This window comes from Sarcophilus harrisii, chromosome 6, assembly GCF_902635505.1.
Source record: "Sarcophilus harrisii chromosome 6, mSarHar1.11, whole genome shotgun sequence".
Lineage (NCBI taxonomy): Eukaryota > Metazoa > Chordata > Mammalia > Dasyuromorphia > Dasyuridae > Sarcophilus > Sarcophilus harrisii.
Genome location: NC_045431.1, coordinates 229,668,781 through 229,693,332, shown reverse-complemented (window position 1 = coordinate 229,693,332; position 24,552 = coordinate 229,668,781). Strand labels below are relative to the sequence as shown.

The following is a 24,552-nucleotide window of genomic DNA, read 5'->3' as shown; positions in this document are numbered from 1 at the left end:
TTTGTTTTGATCTGTGTAACTTCTCCAATTTCTACTTTCTGATTATTTTGATAAAGCTATCCATGGTCTTTTGAGTAACCAGTGTTTAATAGGAAGTTGCTAAGTTGGAGAAAGAATATTACTTTTTTCTTGAGAGCTATCAGAGAAAGTAGGATTTTTCTTAAGCTTTACTAAAGTATGGTGGATAGATAGAATTCTAGCACAATGCTGTTCCTAAAGATTATCAAGGAAATGATCAAAGACTCAGCCACTGTCTTCTTCTTGCTTCCAAATCAGATATTTGTTCATGCCCTACAGCAGCCAAGGGCCTTTATATTTACATGACCTTAAAGGTATATAGTTGTTAGAATCCTTACAAGCTGTTAAGTCATTAGAATTGATAGAGACAATAATTATCTAATTTAGCATGTTCAGTATGATCGATCTGATCCTACAAGGAGATGTTATGGGCCAGAAGAAACAAAGTATGAGTGGAACTGATAGAAACAATGCTTGTGTTCACATCTTTAGAGAGTTCATATAAGCAAGAAGCTCTTAGGGCCAAAGAGCACTCTGGAAGGAAGCCTACAAGCCCACTCTCGAAGGTGGAGTCAGATTCATTCCATCTTCCACCTTTGTGCTGGCTGGAAGCTGAAGAAAGCAGAGGCAGAAGCAAAGGACAAAGCTGCAAAAGCTCTTAGAACCAAGGAGAGAGAGAGGCTTCTAAAGAAGAAAGCTAACCGGGCTTGGGAGGAGAAAATAAAGGTTTGGATTTTATCAGCTGGCTGTATTTGAGGTGATTATTACTCTGAACTTAAATGAAGGCTGCCTCCAGAAACCTCCCCAAGAAACCTGCTCCCAGAGAGAACGATCATATATTATAAAAAAAAAAAAAAAAGAGAACACAACAAATGTTTTATTTTCAAAAAATATCAAAGAAGAGGGGATAGAGCACTAGCCCTGAAGTCAGGAGGACCTGAGTTCAAATCTGAACTCAGATACTTAACACTTCCTTCCTGTGTGACCCTGGGCAAGTCATTTAACCCCAATTGCCTTAACCAAAAAACAAAAACAACAACCAAAAAAAGTCAAAGGCTCCATCTGCTGGAATAAGCAGGAAATCTATCTCAGTGGGTAGGAAGTTGATCTCCAGTTGGTTGGTGTATGAGATGGCTGAGAGTGGGGCAGAGGAGTGTATACAAGAAGAAATTGAGGCAATATAAAAACAAAAGTCATCGATAAAAATGTATTTGAAAGCTGGTCTCAGAGTCAGGACAGAGTATCCAAATCTTGCCTCTGATACATCTCAGCTGTGAGTCTGGACAAGTTCTTTGTCCTCAAAGTATTCTGGGTGACTCTCCAAGATTATGAGTTGCTGAGAGATTTCTGGCCCGCAGTGGCAGAGGCAGCTCCTCACCAGGGCCACCTTCTTCCAGTTCCCAGTCCCAGTTCTGACATGTGTACAGCTTGTCTTCCCAATGGAATTGAAAGGAGCAGGGTTCGTTTGGTTTTGTCTCTGTGCCCCCAGTACCTGGCACAGAGCCCAGCATAGAGCAATCAGCTTTCTGACTGAATGACAGGGAAAACAATTAGGCTCTCAAAGAGAAAGCCTTTATTTCACTTTTAAGTGAAGGGGCAAGAAGGGGCTGAGGACTCCTTGGGAGAGGAGCGGAAGCCTGCTTTTCCAGGTAGTTTCCTGCCCATTCTGCTTGAGCAGAAGGAGAAATAGGGGGAGAATCATACATGGTCTGCCAACAGTCTGAAGTACAGTCTCTCTCCCGGGTTACCGAGGCTGCCTCTGATAAACTGCTCTGTTACACTTGCTCTTCTGTGGCCTGTCAGACAACCAGATTCTTGGGCTCTGAGTCAGAGGCCGCCTCACCTCGACTGAATGCTCTTCTCCAGGGGCTGGCAGGGGGAAGGGGTCTTGGCCACTTGGGGCTCCTTCCCAAGCACCTCCCGGATTCGCTGCATGCCTGAGGAAAAAAGGGAAGGAACAAGCTGCAGGAAGGTACCAGTGGGAATTGGGAAGGAGGGGCAAAGAAAAACTGAGGGGTCTCTAAAAGGGTCACCCTCCTGGTGGAGTACTTTTCCCATCAGGCTCAGTTTTGAGGCCAGCTTCTCCATGAAGCCTTCCCAGATACCCTCTGCCAAGAATACTCTCCCCATTCTCAATCTTAACTACATTGTTTGTTTCTGGATCTCCTCTTTGCCTTGTCACACTTGAGCTTATATGATCTGATAAAACAGACTCTCTGAGAACCCCCATTTGCCATGTACACAGCAGACACTTAATAAATTAGGATTGATTGATCAATATCTTATTCCCCTTAGCAAGCATGAAGCTCCTTAAGGTAGGACCTGCTTAATTTTTATCTTATATCCCCTGTTCCTATTACAGTATACAGCAGGAGTCTAATAAATGTTTGTTTAATGCACTTTGTCTTTATATTCCCAGTTTTGAAACAAGAGGATTGCACATAGGAAGCATGTAGGAAGGGTTGATGAAACCAAGAGGAAGATTGAATCAATGAGTGGATAGATTGATGTACAAATAGAGAGATGAAAGAATTATTAGGCAATTACTCTGTGTTAAGTGTTAGGAATACAAATAGAAGGGAAGAGATGAAGGAAGGAAAGAAGACAAGGGAATGATAAAAAAAAAAGAAAGGAAGGAAGGAAAAAAGAAAGAAAGGAAGGAAGGAAAAGAGAGAGAAATAAAAAAAGAAAGAAACAGAGAAAGAGAAAGAAACAAAGAAAAAGAAAGAAAGAAAGAGAAAGAAAGAAAAAGAAAGAAAGGAAACAAACACTTATTAAGGCTGAGAAGTTCTAAGGGAGGAGCCATACATCAAACACAAGCCCCAAAAGATCAAAAGGAAGGTAGAGGAGTAAAAGATATAGTGAGATATGGAGATAATTTTAGGGATACAGAGTTTACCAGTCTAGTAGGAAGAAGAGAGGCAAGGGCTCAGTGCCCAGGAAAAGGGCAGCGCGCTCTCACCCAGCCGCAGTCTGTGAATCTTGTCAGAGAAGACCAGGCGGAACCAGCCAGGTTCCTTGCACTCAAAGGCCTTTCCACAGGACAGAAGTACCTTGTGGTCCAGGAAACGGCGCCACAAGGAGAACTCCTCCTCAAAGGTATCTGTATGCAAGTACTAGGAACAAGGGAAACAAAGCAAGAAGCTCAGGAGCCTTGGTCTCCCAACCTCAAATCTTCCCTCCCTGAGAATCATTTTCCATCAGCTTCCAAGCTAACATCCAGCTATGTCCATTCTCTGTTCTACATCCATTGCTCCCTTGCGCAAGATCATCTAGTGGCTTCCTATTGCCCCTAGGATAACACTCCTTTCCATGTGATTTTTCTAGGTATATTGTTTATTACAGGAAACTTTTCCTGATTTCCTCCCCCAATACACACACACACACACACACACACACACACACACTCTCTCTCTCTCTCTCTCTCTCTCTCTCTCTCTCTCTCTCTCCTTGCTAATTTTCTCCCATGTCCAAAAGGACTTTCTAATTATTTTGTATATTTTTGCATTTATTTATCTACTTGAACTTTTGAATCTTTTTGCCCCCCCCCCCCGCCCCCAGGACATAAGGTCTATTTCATTTTTGTGTCTGGATCGGAGAGGTCAGTACCTGGCACATAAATGCTTATTCAACCACTGGATGAAGAAACCCTTGCTTTATCTAACCAGAATTGACTCCAAACCACAACTGTCCTTACTTTTCTCAGGTCTATCCAGACAAAGAAACCAGCTTTGGTCCTGAGGAAGGGGACGCCCAATGTCTCCAGCTCCTCTGTGACGTAGGCGTGGGCAGCCCTAAGCCGGGAATGGTTTTCGGACAGGTATACCTGGTTGATCCAATCTGTCCAAGTGGAAGGGAGCCCCAGAGAGAAATTGCACCAATCCACCAATTCCACTGAACATCACCCCCCTGATTTTAACAGTAGAAGCTTCTCCTCCCTATTTACTGTCAAGGCTCATCACAGTGGGGGAGAAGGGCAAATCTTATTATCTGGAGAGTTTTCCACACCTTCCCCTAATTTTTTTAACTGACCCAAGACCCGCCAGCTTCAGGCTGGAAGCCCAGCTCTGTCACCTCGGTCCCGAAGCAGCTGTGCCATCTGGTACTGGGTAGTACCACAGACGCCATGCAGACAACCAAGGGAGGCCACGGCATTGGCTATGTCCTGATTCTCGGTATAGAGGGTGGCAAAGCGCACGCCTGAGATCCCAAAGTCCTGCAGAAAAAACGCTCTGAATATTGGCCAACCCTTCCTCAACTTCCAGAGAGAAACTCATTCTTTCCTTCACTCCGGTATTCTGAGTTTGGTCTGATGTGGGGCTTACCTTGCTGGTCCCCCATATCACATGGGTCTTCTGGGGATCAGGAAGCCTGTAGTGAGAATATACACAAAGGAACAGGAAGCACAATATGATCCATTAGAAAAAACACATGACTCTCAATATTCAATGGAGGGATGGATGGATAGATGGATGGATGGATTTAGGGCCTAACACTGACTGCCATTGACTTTCCATAGAGCTCTGGATAAGTCACTTAATTTCTTCTTGTCAGTTTTCCTCATTTATGCCTCTCAATGCAGTGGAAAGAACCCAATGGCTTTTCAGAACCAAGAGATCCAAAGTCAAACCCCAGCTGTGTGACCAAAGGCAAGTCAATACATCCCTCTAAGTCACAGCTTCCTCATCTGAGAAATGAGGATTTTAATTTCCCAAAGTACCTCACAGAGTCATTCAAAGAATGATGAGTTAAGGATGACAGCTAGCATTGATATGGGCTTCAAGGCTTACAGAAGATAGGCATTTGAGCTTCATAAGAATCATATATCTTATATGTTACTATTGTTACCATTTTACAGATGAATAAACTAAGCTGAGATAAACTATTACATGACTTGTCCAAGGTCACACAGGTAACAAGACCTCAGAATTTCCTTTCCACCACACCACATGAAGGCGTTCAGAGCTCACGTCCCTTGTTGGTTTTCACTGGAAGCATTGCTCAGGAGAAGGAAGCCCCAGCGTGCAGGATGTTCAGGAAGCATGAAACTGGGCAACATGCAGAGGTTCTTAGAGAACTGGCTCCCACAGCAGCCCATATCCCGGGTAACATGCTCTAATTGGGTTTTCTAGGGAGTGGGGGATGTGTCCCAGCTCTCACCAACACATCCTCAGCCCTCACCTGTCCATGCTTAGGACACTTTGGAACATGGCGGACTCGTCAAAAACTGACAACATGTATATCTCATCCACTATCACATGAAGCTCATGCCTGGACGGGAGGAAAGGAGAGATAGTAAAAGGGACCCTGGGGCTCTACAATAGGCCTACTGATAGAGCATGACTCTTTGTCCCTATCTCTTATCCAGGAATACCAGGAATTCCGAGGCAATCCCAATAAACTTTGGATAGAAAACACCTCTACATGCAGAAAAAGAACAATGGAGACTGAATGTAAATCAACACATGCTATGTTCATTTCTTTTTTCTGGGGTTTTTTCCTCTCCCATGGTTTTTCCCTCTTGTTCTGATTTTCTCTCCCAACATCATTCATAAAGCAATGTGTATTTTAAAAAATGAAGAAATAATGGAACTCCATAATCAATTCCAACATCCATAGAATAATCTCTCAATGGGTGGCTCTCTTTGAGAACCAACAGGGGTGGGGGGTAGAGTCAACCATTAGCCCTCTTCTCTACTCTTCCCCAAATCCCTCATCTCCAGGCTACTACAAGTAGATGGAATCCATATTTCAGAAGGAAAGGGATTCTATCCCTTCCCACCAACACATACATAAGGCCCAACACCTGAGAGCTTCCAATTTTCAGCCAAGTATAAAAAAGAGGGGGGGAGGGGGGAAGGAAGGGGCAAGACCACACCTCTTTGCAAAGTCCAAGTACTCCTGCAGCTGTTCCTGAGAGTAGATGTCTCCCAGAGGGTTATGGGGGTTGATGAGAATGAGACCTCTGACATTAATTCCCTGAAACAACATGAGCATGTGGACTGAGTGAATGGAGCAGGAAGTGGGTAACTTAACTCCATCCACCACTGCTTAAATTTGTCCATCACCACCCCCATAGTTAGAATCACAACTCAGGACAGTATCACTAAATTATATAAACTGTTAGAGCTGGAAAGACCTTCAGAAATCAGAGATGGCTGGGAGTGCAATAGATTGCATGGGCCTTGAATCTAAAAATGCTGCCTCAGAAACTCCCTTAGATTTGTAGTCCTCACCTACTCTCTCTACCTCAGTTTCCTCATTTGTATAATAGATAGCACCTCTCTCAGGGTTGTCATGGGAATAAGATGACATATATGATGTGCTTTGCAAATCTTAAAATGCTAAATCAATTCCAGACGCTCTCATCTCTGAAGACAGAATGCCTTCATATTACAAGTCAGGAAACTCAGTTCAAGGAAGCAGGAGAAACTTGCTCAAAGTCACATAGCAATCTGTTGGAGAAGATGAATCCTTACATGGTTATTTCCCACTCAGAAGAATTATTTATTTCTTGATATGCCCCTCCCATATCCCAAATGAACCCACAGACTCCCGAAGCGAAGGAATCAGCCTTGATTGTGGTCATCAATTTCCATCCACTGATTTTGGGCTGAGATCCACATACCTCAGACTTGGCTCCCTGAAGGGCTATCTCCAGCTTCCTGACTGTAAGTTGGAAGGGGCGACCGTCCATCTCAGTGACCTGGAAAAACTTTTCAAATTATTTGTGCTCAATCCCACTGATGGACAAGACCCTGAACTCTAAGTCACCCTTTCTTCCCATACTTCTATGGCTCCCTATCACCTCTGGGATTACAAATAATCTCTTTCTTTGGCAGTTAAAACCTTCATAACCTGACCCCAATCTATCTTCCCAGCCTCCTCACATGTTGCTCTCTTTCATGTTCCCTACAGTAGGGTTAAATTGGATTTCTTATTGCTCCTTTATGCACAGTTTCCATTTTGTCTCCTTGCCTTTTAATTAATTGGTTGTTCCCTTGAAATGCATTCCTCTCTTTCCAATGGGGGGGAGGGTGGAATCAGCCAGTAGACAGCCCCCTTCTTTACTCCTCCCCAAATCCCTCATCTCCAACCTACTACAAGTAGATGGAATCCATATTTCAAAAGACAGCCCTTCTTTCCTTAGCCATACCTCTTGACTCAAAAGTGCTCAGCTCAGGTACCATTTCTCAGGAGACTTTTTCCGATTCCCATAGTTGCTAGCAGCAACCCCCAAAAAATCCTTTATATAGATTTTGCATGTGCTTTGTAAACAGGTATGATACTTAATGTCTCTCTGTTTCAGTTTCTTAATCTGTAAGGATGGGAATCATAATAGCACTTACCTTCCAGATTGGATGGGATCCAATGAGAATCAAATGAGATATTTGTAAAGTTCCTGACACTATACTAGGTGTTTTTTATGTTACATTATATCATGTTGTCAACTGATAAAGTAGAAGTTCCTTGGAAGCCAACGATGTTTCATTTTTGTCTTTGTAACTCCAGTATCTAGTACAACACTTGGCAAATAGGAAGTGCTCAGTAAAATGCTTATTGATTGATTAGAGAAACTACCTTTCCCATACATGTCTGTGGGGGATAACTATTCACACAAATGTGTGTCTCACCCTCCCCATCATTAGCCTAGAAGACTAATTCCATTTCTTCTCCAGTTTAGCGCTTGAAGTCCACTGAGAATCCCAACCTGAGATTAGCCCTGAGCTATATGGAAGGTGATGTGACTTCTCTTCCCTTTCACCTCTAGTCCTGGCTATTTCAGATGCATCATCTTCTCCACCTTAGTGCACATTCAAAACTCAGAAAAGTTCCTTTTCTCCTTGGGGTTCAACCATCCATTAAGCTCAGATTTCCATCTGGGAGCTCAGATTTCCATCTGGGAGTGCTGGAATCTCTTACCCTGCTATCCAGATGAGCATAAACCAGTCGAACATTCCCATAGAGATATACGTGTTGAGTGATGGCCCCATAATAAGGGCTGGAGATCAGAAAAGCCTCTGAAAGCAAAGAGTAGAAAAGGATGTCATTCTAATGAGATTCTCTCCTACCATCCTACTCAGCAATCTTTACCCCATCCCTACTTTCCACTCTCTCACCTTAGGATCAACCATCTTTGGTGTTTTAGGAACATTTAATAAGAGTTTGGTGTTTTGTTTTTTTGGTCCTAGAAGATTTTTATATCTCTCAACATTCAGACCCCAAAGTTGAGATCTTGGAGGTCATCAGAAGCAGTGTGATACAGTGCAGTCAGAATGTCTGCATTCAAGTTCCATCTTATGTGACAAGCCTTGGCAAAAGACTGGGTATTTGGGGTGAGAGAGACTGAAAAGTTGAGATTTTATATTTGTGTAAAATGAAGGTTTGCTTGATCGAATATTTACAAGGATTTTGATTTTTTTTAACTGGAAGAGTAGAGGGGAGAAAGAAAAAATTTAATAAAAAAATTCATATGTTTAAAAGGGTAAAATGGAATGATAGGCTTAAATTTAATAATCTCTAAAATCCCTACCAGTTCTAACCTAATGATTCTGTAAAGGTAATCCTGGCCCAGGGAAATCTGATCAGAGATACAGGGTTTCACCAAAATGTTGTCATCAACCCTTTTTTATTTCCTTCTGAGAGAGAATTTTTTTTTTTTTTTTTTTTTTACTGTGGAATACATTATAACACGAATGAACAAAAAAAGAGCACAATTCAATGGGTACCCCACACATCATATATGAATAACATGCAAATTGATTAACAATTCATTTATTTTATGATAATATATCACAATTACAGATAATTATATAATACGTAAATTTAGTATTATATATTTAAATCTCAATTAGAGATAATTCCTCTGCAGTGCCTTTTTGTTTCTTATAAAGTGTGTTTTCTTTAGATTTTTTAAAAAGTCTTCATTTGTTACTTTCATTCCACATTCTTTTAGAGCCATCAGACCAGGTTCTATACAAATTGCCTTGATGTCTGCTCCAGAGACATCATCTCTAGCCAGAAAAAAAATCATCTAAAGTTACATCATCTGCCAAAGTCATTGTGCTTGTATGAATCTGAAAGATGCATTTCTTGGACTTTTCATCTGGCAAACAGAACTTGATCTCCTAGTCAAGACATCCGGGTCTAATTAGTGCTGGATCCAAAGTTTCCATTCAGTTTGTGGCCATAACCATTTTCACATCTCCCCTAGAGACAAACCCATCCAAGTGATTTGACAATTTTATCATTGTTCACTGAATTTTTCTTTCTCCATCTGAATTTGAAATGTACCTTTTGGTCCCAATGGTATGGATTTTATCAATGAAGACAATTGATGGAGCACGTTCCTCAGTTACTCAGAAAAATTCATCTCCTAAGTACTTTTGAATAAGCCAAGTACCAATAATGCAGAGGAGGGTTGCTCAGGTCTGGTTTGCTATACTTTTGACTCACAAGGTTTTACTTGGGCCGGACAGACCACATGGAATGGCTCTTTCAGATGGTTTAATCCCCAGCTTTTCCTACTACTGAAGGTGAGTGAGGAAAAGCTCCTCTGATGCCTTCAGTTTTTAAATCTGGTTATCCAATCCACCAATATTGGTATACGGCTCCTGTAGGGCCATTCCCACTTTTATCGCCATAATGAGGGGTTCTGTGTCATCCATTAGAATGCCTACCACAGCATGAACCTTATGGTGAAGAATAGAACATCCCGGTTCTGGAAGATCCTTGTCTATAAATGACAAAGCTCTGATCCCATAAAGGTCAACACAACAGCATGATAACATTATGGAGATAGTTAAATAGCAATATTAGGATTTAAAACCTAGGTGTTTCTGATTCCAAATTTGTTTCTCTTTGCATTTCCTGATACCAATATGATACAATGAATAAAAACCTGAATTTGGAGGCAAAAGACTGGTTCAGATCCCAGCTCTTTTATCTACTACCTGTGTGACTGTGGGCAAGTCACTGTGGGCCTCAGTTTACTTCTCTAAAAATCAATGAGGTTCAACCAAATAAGAGGTTCTAAACCTTTATTGTACCATGAATCCTTTTGACAGTGTGGTTTACCACATTCACAATCATTCTCAGAATGATGTTTATATTCATAATTGAAAGAAGTGCTAAATTTCAGATAGAGATGAGTGAAAATAAAACTGTAATTTGTTTTCTATCCAAATTCATGGACTCTCTAAAATCTGTCTTCATGATCCTTCTAAAGTCTGTCTTCATGGACCCTCTGAAATACAACTTCATGGACCTTCTAAAATCTGTCTACAGACCCTTTGGTTGTGAAGTGGGAGCTATCTATAAACACTAGGTTAAGAATTCTTGGATTAGATACTCACTAAATTTCCTTCCAAATCTTAATCTATGACCAAGAAGGCATTAGAAAAAAGGGAAAATGATGTGAAGGTGACTCTTTAAGCCTGGTGCCTGGGGCCTTCTCAGTTACTCCTGATCACATCACAACCCAGATCCCAGCGCCCTGTGACTCAGAAAAACTCACTCACCCCCTGGATTACACAGGACTGTAGCCAAGGCAGAGAAGAGGGAGGCGCAACCATTCACCACTACCACCTGAAAAGACACAGGAAGGAAGGGAGAAAGAAAAGAGGAAAAGGAGAAGGGAAGGAAGGGAGAGATGGAGAAAGAAAGGGAAAAAAGAAGTGTGAGGGAAGGAGAAAGGGAGGGAAGAAAGAAAGAAAGAAAGAAAGGGGGAAGGAGGGATGAAAGAAGAAAGGAAGAGAAGAAAGGGAGAAATGAAGGAAAATTAAGTATTGTTCCTATTATGTGCCAGACAATGTGCTAAATGTTTTAAAAATATCGTATCTGAGTCCTACAAGTAGGTACTATTATTATCCCTATTTTACAGTTGAAAAAACTGAGGCAGACAAGTTAAATGACTCACCCAGAGTCAAAGAGCTCATAAGGGTCTCTGATCAGATTTGAACTGAGGGTTTCCTAGACTCCAAGCCCTCTAGCCACTGTGCTACCTAGCTGCCTCTAGGTAAAGATGAAACAAAGATTAGGGCATCTCCAGAAAAAGAGAGCTTTTAACAAGGGAAACTTGCCCTCACATGGCGTGGCTGCCTCCTTTTCCTCAGGCTTAGGGGACTGAGGCTGGGGAGAGAAGGGAAAGCCCTTCCTGCTCAGGGGGAGCTCCCAGGTTAAGTGAAAACACAGCCGAGAATCTCCACTTAGGATGAGATATGAAGAGCCTGTGATCATTTCAAAGGCACTTCAGATTGGAGGGGGGAGATTGCAGTTTGAAGACAGAACAAAATGAGAAAGAGAATCACAGCTAGACCCTGCATTGCTCCCATTTCTAAAAGCCAACTCAAATAAGACCTCCTCCTCCAGGAAGCCCTCTCTGAAACACTTCACTGGTTCATATTCCCAATCTCTAATGGTCTTATCTAGGGATATTCTATTTATCAGAGAAGCTGGGATGGTGTGGAAGAGGGGCCAGCCCGCCATGCCAGAGGAGAGAGGTATTCACTGGGAAATCCCTAAACTAAGTAAATCATAAATTGGTACAAAACAGAACGTTACCAAAGGAAGCAAACTAGATTAGGAGTCAGAAACATACAGGTTCAAAGCTGAGGTTCGTCCCTTATTAGCTGCATGTTCCTAGTCAAGCCATTTAACTATTCCTCCCTTGTGCCTTAGTTTCCTCTTTCTGTATAAAGATAGCACCTTTCACAAGGTGGCTGTGAAGATGGCATGAGATAAAATATGCAAAGTGATATGTAAAATGTCAGAAGTTATAATGATGATTTTAAACATGTTCAAATGGGATAATATTTAAGCTCTAGCAGATAGTATATAATAGATGCTTCATAAATACTTATTCCCTCCCTCCCTCTAGTCCCCTACAGCAGCAAAAGTTCCATCAGAATGAGGAATATCTTATCTAAACCCTGCATCTCCCCTAGTCTGTCACACAGTAAGTGTTTAAGCAATGTTTGCTCTCTGATGAGATGATGGATGGATGGACGAACAGATGGATGGATGGATGGATGAACAGATGAATGAAAGGATGGATGGATGGATGGAGAACAAATAGATGGATGGATGGATGAATAGATGAATGGATGGATGGATGGATGGATGGACAAACAGATGAATGGATGGATGGATGGATGGATGGATACTTCCTACTCAGAACAGGAGAAGGATGATAAATCCTTCCCCAACAGTTCCTAATACAAAAAACTAAGAAAATGCCAGCTAGGCCAGCCTCCACCCCATCCCTACCCATAGAGCACAACCATTACCCCCAAGTTCCCCAGGGGCTGAAGAACAAGATTACCCACATTCTCTGGCTTGAGCGGAACAGGGGCCTTGCAGTAGTAGGTCAGGAACCCAGCCACCTCATCCCGAAGCCTGTGAAACAAGTCAACAAACATGTGTATTGAGGCAGCAATGATCGCAAAGCCATATCAGGCTGACCTTCAGGGTCATCCCTCCTCTTCCCCCCCACCCCTGGCCATGTCTTATAGAGGCTTCCATCTCTGAAGGCCAAGGTTCAAAGGTCTCTCCAGCTCTGACATTCTCTGTTCTATGGTCCTTTCTAGCTCTGACATTTCCTGTTCTAAGATCCTTCCCAGAACTGGCCTTCTCTGTTTTAAGGTCCATCCCAGCTCTGACATTCCCTGTTCTAAAATTTTTCCCAGCTCTGATAGTGCACATTCCACGGTCCTTCCCAGCTCTGACATTCTCTGTTCTAAGGTCCTTTCTAACTTTGACTCTTTTTTCAACTCCAGCCTTGATGTCTTCCAACCTTAATACCATGTTCTAGATTAGTCTAAGGTCCCTTCTATCACTCTAAGCTTCCTCCTCTGTAATAGATGGACTTGCTCTACATGATCTCCAAAGTCCTTTGCAGCCCTAATTCCTATGACCCCAAGGACCACCCCCTTCCCACTTTCCCCAGGAGTCAGTCACCCATGTCCTCAGAAAGCAAAGCAGCTGGGAGCTACTAACCACCTGTGTCCTTTCCAGTCGGGATACTGCAGCATGGGAGGCTCAATGTGTTGCATGTCCCTCTGATTCAGCTGGTGGGGAAAGAAGATAGAGCAGTGGGACCTTGGCAGGTGCACAGGCCTGGGAGGCCCAAAGTGGGGAGGGGGAGCAGCAAAGGTCTCCCATGTGAGACAAACACAACTAATAGCCAGCCTCCAGAAGTCAGGAAGTGGCAGATTCAAGTCCTGCCTGGAGCTCCCATTGGCTCTGTAAGCCTGGGTAAGTCACCTACTCTTCTAGCACCGAAGGCACCCTCTAAGTCGCTCTACTTGCCAAGGTAGAAGAGCTTTCCTTCCCAGGCATCCCCTACATCAGTGGAATCACAGTGACAACCACCCCTAAAAACAAATCTGGGGCTTATATTATTTAGCCTCCCTCCCTCACAGGGCCGCTGTGGACAAAATGAGAGAAGGTTTCTAAAGAACTTGGTGAGAGCTAATTGCACATTTGTGTCAATGGCCAGACTATAATACAGGCAGGGGCAGTGTCGGATTGTCCAGAAGACACTTAATGATGCTTCTTGTTAGTGCTTATTGTTTTACCAAATGTGTTTCCCATGAGAACCCTGGGAAGGATTCGTAACATCTACCTCATTTTACAGATGTGGAAACTGAGGTCGTGAGAGAATTCAGAGAAAGAATATGTAGGAGGGTCCTGACCTCAAATCTAATATTCTTTCCTCTGTGAGAGAATACACATGAACACACACACACACACACACACACACACACACACACACTCACACATACACATACACACACACACATACACATTTTAGTGAGACACGGGCACACAGCCCAGACAAAATCACTCACCTGCCCAAAAACTCTTTTTGTCTCCCATGCCTTCTCATTCCTGCCTCGGCTATCCCTTGAAAGGCCATTCCCACAGTCAAGAAAAAGAATTGTGACATTCCCCCTCAGTGGTTTCTGGGATATCCCCTGGAGACATTCAAGGAAAAGCAACACGAATATCTTCAAATGAACACCCAAGACTCACCCGGCTGGACAGCAGGTCAAAACAGAGCTTGTTTTCACTGGTCCCAAGGTTAATGATTCCCTGGAGGTTGGAGGGAGAGAAGAAGACGTGGGACAGGTATAGTAGACAAGGCTGCCTCTGTAAGGGGGGAAGACCCCACCCTAACCAATGCCATGAACTAGCAGGACCCCAACAGGTCCCTCTACTCGTTGAGTATTCCATTCTTATAGGAACAAAAAGGCATGGAGTCTCTTGGTGATAATGATAGAATTGACATAATTCTTTAAGATTTTCAAAATACTTTCTCAAAATTCCATGAGATAGGTAAGGATCCCTATTTAATTTTTATAGTGAGCAAAAATCTACTTTTCTTGCCCTCTCACCTTTCCCCGCGTCCAATGGAAAAAAAAGAAAAAGAAAATTTTTGCAACAAATATACATCGCCTAACAAAACAAATTCCACAACTGGATACGTCCTAAAATGCTATGTCTCAATTTGCATATTAAATCTATCACCTCTCTATATCAATAGTTGGATAAAATATTTCATTCATGGCTCCTCTGGAATAAGGGTTATTGTATTGACCAGAGAGTTAAATCTTACGAAGTATTTTGGCTTGGGGCAGCTAAGTGGTGGATAGATTACCAGTCCTGGAGTCAGGAAGTTCTGAGTACTTAATGCGTACTAGATGTGTGATCCTGGACAAGTGACTTAACTCTAATTGCTTTACTAAAGGGAAAAAAAAAGTGTTTTGCCTTTACGATGTTGATGTTATTGTATTAATTGTTTTGCTGCTTTGTTCTACACCAGTTTATACAGATCTCGTTTTTCTAAAAACCATTCCCTTCATTAATCTTTACAGCACAATATTCCATCACGTATCATAACTTGTTAAGCCCCACTCTTCCCATACATCAACTAACAAATAGATACCTCCTTAGCTTCCAGTTCTTTGCCACCACAAAAAGCTGCTATAAATATTTTTGTAATAATCCCCATTTTATGGATAAGGAAACGGCTCATATTTAGTAAAGTAGGCTGAATGAAATCATTCATTTCCAAAGTGAAAAAAAAAAAAAGGGAAATCTATCTACAAAGGCAGAATGAATTATTACAGAAGCCCTCAAATTTACAGGCAATTCTATTCCAACATACCTTCTGAATACTTGATAAATTATTTCTCACACATAGAACTATTCCTCAAAAGTATGTATAATGAATGCAAATTCATCTTGATGTATTACTAAAGAATAACACCTTTTATCATAATGGATCTTTTCAATTAACATATATTACTAGTAAAACTACTGTCACGTACATGAGTGAAACATGTTTTTGACATTTAAATGGAGTCTTCCTATTTGGAAAGTTTAGGGACCACTGAGTTAAGTGATCTCTAAGAATCTTTTCAGCTTTAATGTCCTTTGTTCTCAAAGTACCTTCTAGTTTTGTTAACATACAATCTAAGGTTTATCCCAGCTGTGATATTTTATGTTCTAGTACTAAGATCCCTGCCAGGTCAGACATTCTATATTCTAAGATTCCTTCTATATCTAACATTTTATATTCTATGCTCCTTTCTTACCCTCACACAGTGTTTTAAGGTTCTTTCCAGTTCTTACACTTTATATTCTTAAGGTCTTTTGAGTTCTAATATTTTATGTTCTAAAATTCCTTCCAATTCTAATATTTTAAATTCTCTACTTCCTCCCTGCTGTGAGATTCCAAGTCCTAAATTTCTTTTGCTTCTGATATTTTATGTTCTAAAAACCCCCTCCTTAGCTATGACATTCTAAGTTCCTGCCAGCTCTGACAGCATGATGTTCTTATGTCTATTCCTCCCGACATTCTATGTTCTGTCTTATAAGCTGCCCTTCCAATGCTAACATTTCTATTGTTCTTTATTAAAAACCCAGAGCTCCAGGTCAGGATTGATACATGGCAAAGGAATCATAAGCATTTCTTCTGAACCCATAGAAATGACAACAAGTTCTTGACTTCATTAAAAAGTAGGATCGGACTACCAGCATATTCTTGAAATATAAAGTCTATTTTGAGGGATAAGAAAAGTCCCCTTCCCACTGAGATACAGGAGGGACTTAGATCTTATTGTTTTAGTGATGCTTAATTTGAATAAGATTTCAGGCTTCAGTAAATGAGTCCAGACCAGAGACTCAGTAGTCCCATTGTAGTCTGTCTGCCTGGGTATCAATTCTACATCCCAATTTTTTGTTATTATTGTTGTTATGAAGTCTATAATCATCAAAATTATGAATATTTCATTATACAAATAAAAGAAAATGGATTATATGTATAACTGTGAATTTATTTTAAAGTATATATTTTATGTTTTAAAGTATATATTTTTATATATTTTATTATGTTTTTAAGTATATATTTTGTATATGCTGTTTTAAAGTATATATTTAATTGAACACTTACTAATTGAACACTAGTAAAAAATAAAAAATAGGGACAGAAATAGGGGAAGCAATGAAGGGTTACTAGAAGATTGGGTAAAGTCAACTAAGAAAAAATAGAAGGCAATTCTATTTTCACACTGGGGAAAGTGAAGTTAGGGAACACATCACCTCAGTTGGTTATATAGGTTGAAAATATAACTACAGCTCCTAAAACAATTAGATAAATTCGTGGATGACACTGCTTTGTAGTCATTGTGAGAAACTGAGACATTTGGAAGAGAAATTCCTATCTATTAGTCATCATTTCCTTCCAACAAATTATCCATTACTGATGCTGAGGTAACTAATAGGGCTGGATTTAGGTCAATAAGCTTTTAAGGAAAAAGAGTCATCTTTTTTAACAACCATATTGTATATGTATATGTATATATATATATATACATATATATATATATAATATATCATGTGTCATCCTTTGATTTAATTAGTACAAGTTCACTCAGTCTAATAGACTACTCACCTCCATGGCTAGTGATTCATTGTTTCTGGTACATATTTCTGAATTACTGAGATGACTCAACCTATGGATGCAGACTTGCTCTGTTATTATGGCTATAAGCCATTAAAGGATGTACATGGAACCAAAAAGGGCTCTGGTTGCAGACCCCTGAGTGAAATGTCCTGGGGGATCTGATGCAGATGTTGATTGTTACATTGCACACTCCAAATCAGGCTCCTGTTCACTCACAGAGTCTCAGGAGACAAAGAGATCTCAGGGGTCACACAAGCCAACTTAAACACAAACAAGGGCTCCCTTGATACCATTCCCAACAAAAGCTCCTCCATATTTTTTTTGGAGACCTTCAATGGGATAGAATTCACCACCTTCCATCACAGCCCATTCCACATTTGAACAACTCTAATCATTAGGAAGTTTCTCCTTACAATGAACTTTGGAAATCTGCCTCTCTCTTATTCGTGGCCTTTTGAGACCAACTAGGACAAATCTAATACTTCTTCCATATCAAACCCTTTAAATATTTGAAAGCAACAAATATGCCTCTCCAGGTCTTCTCTTCTCCAGTTCCTTTAACTGATGTTTGTATAGTTAAGTCTCAAAGCCCTTCCCATCTTGATTGCTTCTTCAGAGGCTCTGCAACTTGTGGTACCCTGAACTGTATATAACACCCCAGATGTGATCTGATCAGGGCCAAAAACAGCAGGACAATGATTACTTTAGTCCTGGACACTAAGCACTAAGACACTATTACTATTTGGGGCTTCCATGTCACTTACTCTCTCTTCTTGAGTTTCTGCTTTACTAAAAATCTCCAGATCTTTATCATACAAACCAAAAAAGCCTGTCTGTACCTCCTTGATCTTACATCTATGTAATTCATCTTTTAAAAATTTATTTAATATTTTTAATCCAAAGATGACTTTATATTATCTCTCTTAGATTTCATATTATTTTGCTTTGTCCATCACTCTCAAATATTGTGACAGATGATTAATTGGACTCCTATTTTATTCCACTAAGCATTAATCAGTTTGATATAATTCTATAGGAGTGGTGATTTGCTGTGTATATTAGCTGTGAATTGCAAATTGTAAGTTCATTTGCTTAATCATAGGAAATCAACTAGAGGACTTCCACCTTGTTTTTCCATTTTATGGTGCCAGAGGTAACTCAATTACATGGAAAACCTCCTCCCCCCCAAGTTAATTTGTTGCCCCTCTGTCCTTCATGACCCCTCTATTGCCCAACGTTGGGAGATTACCATAAGCACGTAGCTAATGAGTGATCCTGGCTGCCGGACAGTGGCCTGCCTTTCTACTGGCCTGTTGGACCATAAATGTTTTAATATCTACTCATCAGACAAACCTGTTCATTAACTTTGGTAGGCCCTCCTGGAAGGAAATGATAGGTCTGTTAAGGTCTGCTCACCAGCCTATTTGTCTATCTGCTTTTTGTGTGGACCATCCTGGAGGACCAAGTCTATCCACCAATCAGACACTGTATTTTTGGCCTGGTTTTCCTGCATTGTCTGGGTATGAAACTAAGGCCCTGGAAGAAATGGGCATCTCAGGTTGTGAGGAAGACTTCCTCTTCATTGAAGGGGGCCATGGACATTTTAATAGGGTATCATTGGCTCAGCATTTTGTCTCAGTGTTTTTTCTTGCAGCCTGGACAATTTTCAAAGTCCTACACTGAGTTTTAGAAATGGGATCCCAATGTTCTAATCAAGGTAACAATAGGAGCCTGCTTAGTCAGAAGGTTATTTGGTGGAAACTAAAAAATTAATTGGGAGCTCCCCTAATTGGCAAGATGCAGCTCGGGCTGGAAGCAACTCTATCGTCTCTACACTGCCTACCCCCCAGCTTCTTCCTGTGACTTCCCAGGGCAGGTGCGCTCACGTTAGGGTTCTTGTCTTCATCATACTCATCCAAGTGGTAGGCCTTATAACCTTCCTCGGCTGCATCCCGAAAACATTTGATGATGCTTCCTCGAGAAGAGAGGTACGGACTTATCTGGGAAAACTTGGCAGCAGGATCACCCAATCCATAGAAATCAGCAGGCTCCTCATCTCTCTTCTCAGAGGATTCCCTGCCCAGACCCTCTCCATGGTCAGTGCCCAATGGTAAAGCAGGGGAAGGGGCCAATTGTCTGTCCTCCTGCTTTAAAATGCTGAACATCTACAAGAAGATAAAGATATAGAAGTTAAAATCGTTTTCTGATACTTTTCTTGAAATCAAAGGTAGGTTGGATTGGAAGCACTGATGCGCTAGTAAAAATTTAACAACCCTTCCCCCAAAATCTAAAATGTACTAGGACACACTTTCAAATTTAATCTGCTTTATTAATATTTTCTCGCTCACTTTCTTAAGTCTAAATAATCAACAAAATAATAAATAAAGCTCCCATTTGGAGTATTGGCAGATGATAACTTAAATATGCTGAAAATTTAGCAATGGGCTCTCTCCCAACCCTGTACCTCCTGATTCTAGCACACTTCTGACTGACTGACATAGAAGCTCAGTCCCTTGGCCACACTTAATTTTTTTTTTCATTTTTCCTTTAAAATCACTTTGAATAATAAAACCTTAATTAAAAAAATTTAATCAAGGAAGAAGAGAAAAACACATTTAATAATACTCCTCTCTACCACTTCTGGTGGGAAACCATCTTGTCCAAAGTCAGTGTGACGATTCCTTTTTTCATACTAACCTATAAAATGAGGTTAGAGGATGTGAATTCGAGCTCCACAAATTCCATCCCAATTCTGACATTCTCAGATTCTGCAAAACCCCATTCGTTACTATTCTACTACATTACACTACACTACACTATACTACACTATACTATACTAATACTATACTATAGTATTCCTGCTATACTATACTATACTATACTATAGTATCCCTGCTATACTATACTATAATATACTATATTACATACTAATATACAATACTATACTATACTATATATATTATACTATACTATAGTATCTCATTACTAGAGGTGGGGAAAAGGCAGAGGACATGTTTTTTGCATATCTCTAATATACAAATTCAAAATAACACTTAATAAGAGTTTCCTGGATTTCCCAATAAGCTATGGCTAAGCTAAATAGTGGCAGGGATTTTCCAGCCAAATCTCCTCTCTCTAAAGCCTAGCAAATTGCTTTAGTGTGCCCTCAGAATGTACCACTGAGCTCCTACTCAGGAACCCCTTTCTACAAGTTTACTGAACTAATTTCTATGATGAGAAAAATGAGAAAAGTTTCAGGCCTTTCTAAGACAGAAGAGATGGAGCATTCCTAGAATCCGGAGGCTTCTCTACAATCCCAACCCAACAAAAACCGGGCCTCCTCTATTCCTGAGTTCTAAGGAGGGATCATCAGTCACTATGCAAAAGACTGTAGGATGGGGTCTTCGGGCAGCTCCACCTACCCCTGAAGATTCAAGAATAACCTCTACCAGTTTGGGAAAGTTTATATAACAAATTATATACAATAGAGACAAATCATGTACAGTAGAGGCAAAGAGAGAGCTTAAGATAGGGCTTAATAAATATTTGTGGAACTTAATGGAAACTTTCAGGTTTTAAAAGAGGTCCCAGTTAGTGTAAATGAGCTAGGGAGGTATTAAATAAAATGTTAAATTTTAAAACGAAATGCAGATCCAAGGCAATCCTAATCATTTTTGGCTGGAAAAACTCCATCTGCATCCAGAAAGAGAACTGTGGAGATTGAATGTAAATCAATCCATGCTATGTTCCCTTTTTTCTGTTTTATTTTTCTCTTGTAGTTTTTCCCTTTTGTTTGATTTTTCTCTCCCAACATGATTCATAAAGAAATGTGCACTAAAAAAAAAAAAGTTAATATACATACATAACCAGAAAAAAATTAAACAAAAAATAATTAAATGAAGAAAGGATTCCATTGATTATAAGAAAGCTACCAAGGCTCAGAAGGAGGCGGGAAGAGGTGGAAAGAGGTGTGGCTCTAAGTGATCGGAAAATCCCTATTTGCCCTGCTTTTCTTTTGAGGAGGCTTGGGGAGAAAAGTGACTATTTGGGGAGGTGAGTCTGTGATTGCATTAGTATCGGGAACTCCCAGTGTGGCGATTCCCTCCACCAAACCGAATGCCCCCTTCTCTGGGGCGCTGAGAAGTTAACCCTAAATGCTTGGGGGCACACGCAGCCAGAATGTCAGCCTCGGAGGCCAGCTCACTTGCCCCAAATCAGCGCTATCTACTTCACTGCGGAAGGAGCTGGTCCCAGGCTCCTCCAGGACTGGGATCACACTCTGCAGGAAAGTGGGGGAATAAGTCAGAAACGGGCCCGAGAGGCGGGGGTGGGGGTGGGGGGGGTTAGAGGGTGTCCCATGTAAGGAAAGGGTGAGTGATCCAGGAAAGTCCTCGCTCCCCTGAGGCGGAGGAAGGCGGGGCCAAAGCCAGGCACACTTACTTCCCAGCTCAGGTGCGGGTCCCACTCCAGGGTATTGTGGCGTCCCCAGCTCGGCGCAGGCGTAGAGCCCGGAAGAGGAGCTGCCGGGAAAGGGGAAGGAGAGCCTGGCCAGCTGGGCCCGAAGCGCCCGGCCCCGCGTGGGAGGAGCACCCCGGCCTCCTGCCAACCCGCCCGCTGAGTGTGGGGGCGGCGCCGGGCCGGAGGAGGGCCCACTCCCATTCCGCTGACGCTTTGGGCAGCCTTTCTTTAGCCTCCGGACTCACTCTTGGGCCGGCCTGTAGAACCGATCGTTAAATGACCAGAAGGAGCATTTATAGCTCAGAAAGAGACACATTATACAAACCAAAGATTACTCTTTAAGTAGAGTTGGGTAAAATGTTCATGATGCAGATTCAATTTAAACTTAAAATGATGCAGATTAAATTTAAAAGTGTGTCCAGCCTGCATGATTCCGGCTAATCCGGACACCTCTGGATAATTCTCAACGAGATGGCCTTCTAGAGCGCGCAAAGCGCTTTACAAACCGCATCGGCGCCTATTTGATCTTCGTGTGGGAGGGGAGTAGTCCCGATCTGGAGAGGAGAAAACTTGTTCTGAGATTTCCAGGACGTCCGAGGAGTAACTGTCAAAATGATGGCTTTGAACTCACCTCTGCTCTGACTCCAGCGTTTTCTATTCTATAACAGGGTCACCTTTGCTGTGTCCCGGACTTCTTCGACAATCGAGGGGCGCCTATAGACCCCAGCTTCTTAAACTGGGGGTCGCCACCCTATACGTGTCCTCAAAACAGTGTGGGGGGCGTGAAAATAAGGTTGATCATCATTAAAAGTTTGCTTTGTATTCCTATTTTATATATCTATATACCCAGCATTGGCGTAATAATGAGTCGGTCAAAAAGAAGTCGCTAGGGGAGAAAGTTTAAGAAGCCTTTCCTAGATTCATATTTGTAAGCTCATAAAATAAAACATCAGCACAAAAAAAAAAAAAAAGCACATTGCATTACAAAGGAAACCAATTCTGTTGAAATACTTATGAAAATATGAAATATGTATTTTAAACAAATGAGGTTCTAAACTTGTTCTCTATTCTAGGCTCTGTTCTAAGGTCCCTCTGAGCAGTCAGTCCATATTCTTCTGTATAAAGTCTCATCTCTTCCCTTCCATGAACCAACTATCTACTTCTGACATCTTGTGCTTGGAGATCTTATCCAGATATTAGATCTATATCCTAAGGTCCTTTTCAACTGACATTCTACTTTTTTCAGATCTCTTCTACCTTTGACATTCAACATTTTAAAGTGATTCATTATAAGCTCAATGTTAAATATATTTTTTAAAAAGCGATTTTAACCGTCTCTTCAACTACTGAAATTTAAATAAATGCATTTCACTCATAAAATAATATCTTCTTAGTCATACCCTTACTTAGGCAGGTTGTTGGGAAAGCCTTTCATACAGGAAGGCCGAGACTGGGGATTTCTGAAACTCAGGAAGGAGTTTTGAGCTGCCAGAAAACTAATACTTAAAACTAAACAAAAAATTAAAATTAAACCCATTGAACATTTCCATTAAGTTCAGCCTAAGAAGGGACAAATGGGCCCAGGTAGGAAACAGTGTAAATGAAAGTTTACTGGAATATCAGAGTGGGTGGGACAAGCCCCTCAGTAGCTTCTACACTTCCAAAGTAAGGGAACTAGGGAAAACCAGTCTTTTTAAAAGAAAAAAAAAAGTCCCTCCAGCATTTCTGTCAATTTCATTACTTTTTTTTTTAAATAATTGGGCAACTGTAGATATCTTATAGCTCTATTTTATATATTTATCTTCTTTGCATTATTGCATAAAGGCCTGTCTGTAGTTCCTTATATTGCTCCCTGGTATTCCAGGGAGGGTGTATTGGTCTAGCTCACCTGGATTCAAAGCCTCTCTCTGGCATAGAGTGACTGTAGGAACCAGTGCAAGTCACTTAAACCAAGTGCTCAGCCCCAGTCTCTCTCCTTGTTCCCTCAAGCTAATATACCATGATTTATTTAGATCTTTTATTTTTTATAAAAATAAAAAAAATTGGGGGGTAGTTTCTAGCATTTTGCCATTAGAAATAATGTTTTCTATTAATAGTTTTCAATATTTCTATTAATATTTTGTAGCTCTGTTTTTGCTTATTCCCTGAGGATATATGGATCTAACAATGAAATTATTGGATGAAAGAATGGGATAATATTTTGGGGGGTAAAATTTCAAGAGTTGTCAGATTTCTCTCCTTGCCTTTATTTTTAAAGACTTTGTCATTTCATTTCAACAAGGCTAGAAATGAAAGGGCCACTCATAGTTGGATACCACTGCTGATTGGCTGGGGATGTTTGAACTGCTCTGCTTCTGATTTGGGGCTGTTTGGACCTCATTAGATAACCTTGTAGCACCCACACACACACACTTCCACCTCACCCCACTCCTGCTCCCATCTAATTTTTCAAGGACTCTGTCACTCAGCTTACTGAGACAACCCATGGATAAAACCCAATGCACCTTGGAACCCCCTCAAGAGACTCAAGAGATTAGCCAACCTCAGCCTCCTGGTTATTGTCTCTTCCCCCCCCCCCCCCCCCCCCCCCCCCCCCCCGCCCAGATTGCTTTCTAAGGGAAGGTACTATTTGAAGTTCTACCAGCAACAATTGTACCTGTCTGCAAACCCTGCTATCATTGATTTTAATTATTATTGCCAATTGAATGGGTGAGGTCATATCTCAAAGTTGACTTATTTTATGTTTCTTTGATTATAATGCACTTGAAAATTTTCCAGTCTTTTTAATTTAAAATTTTATTTTTGTTTTTATATCACCTTCACTTCCTTATATAGCCCTCCATTCACTACCCTTCTAAGAAAAAATAAAAAAGAGAAAAAAATTATGTTAAATTAATGACATCAACCAAGATCCTCATTATACTCAATGTTCACACCATAGGTGTGATGATACAGAATGTACTAAAGATGTCCAGGAATATCCCAAATCTCTCCAAAAATAAGTGGTTTTACATTTTAACTTTTCTTTTTCTTTCTTTTTTTCCTCTCTTTTTTGTTATTATAGCTTTTTATTGACAAAACATATGCATGGGTAATTTTTTGATCCT

General features: G+C 40.9%; 1 protein-coding gene and 1 pseudogene across 1 annotated transcript; both read right to left on the bottom strand.

Annotated features, from left to right (window-relative positions):
• Positions 1-993: 993 nt before the first annotated feature.
• On the bottom strand, positions 994-21,712 carry ACCS (1-aminocyclopropane-1-carboxylate synthase homolog (inactive)). Its single transcript, XM_012552584.3, is given in 16 exon segments — positions 994-1,895; positions 1,897-1,955; positions 2,981-3,134; positions 3,716-3,858; positions 4,093-4,234; positions 4,344-4,389; positions 5,200-5,289; positions 5,897-5,997; positions 6,647-6,724; positions 7,942-8,039; positions 10,539-10,605; positions 12,345-12,414; positions 13,015-13,085; positions 14,053-14,112; positions 18,874-19,152; positions 21,428-21,712. Coding segments are annotated over 16 exon segments (1,755 nt in total). The 5' UTR covers positions 21,647-21,712; the 3' UTR covers positions 994-1,817.
• LOC105750948 lies at positions 8,693-10,529 on the bottom strand (annotated as a pseudogene).
• Positions 21,713-24,552: the final 2,840 nt, after the last annotated feature.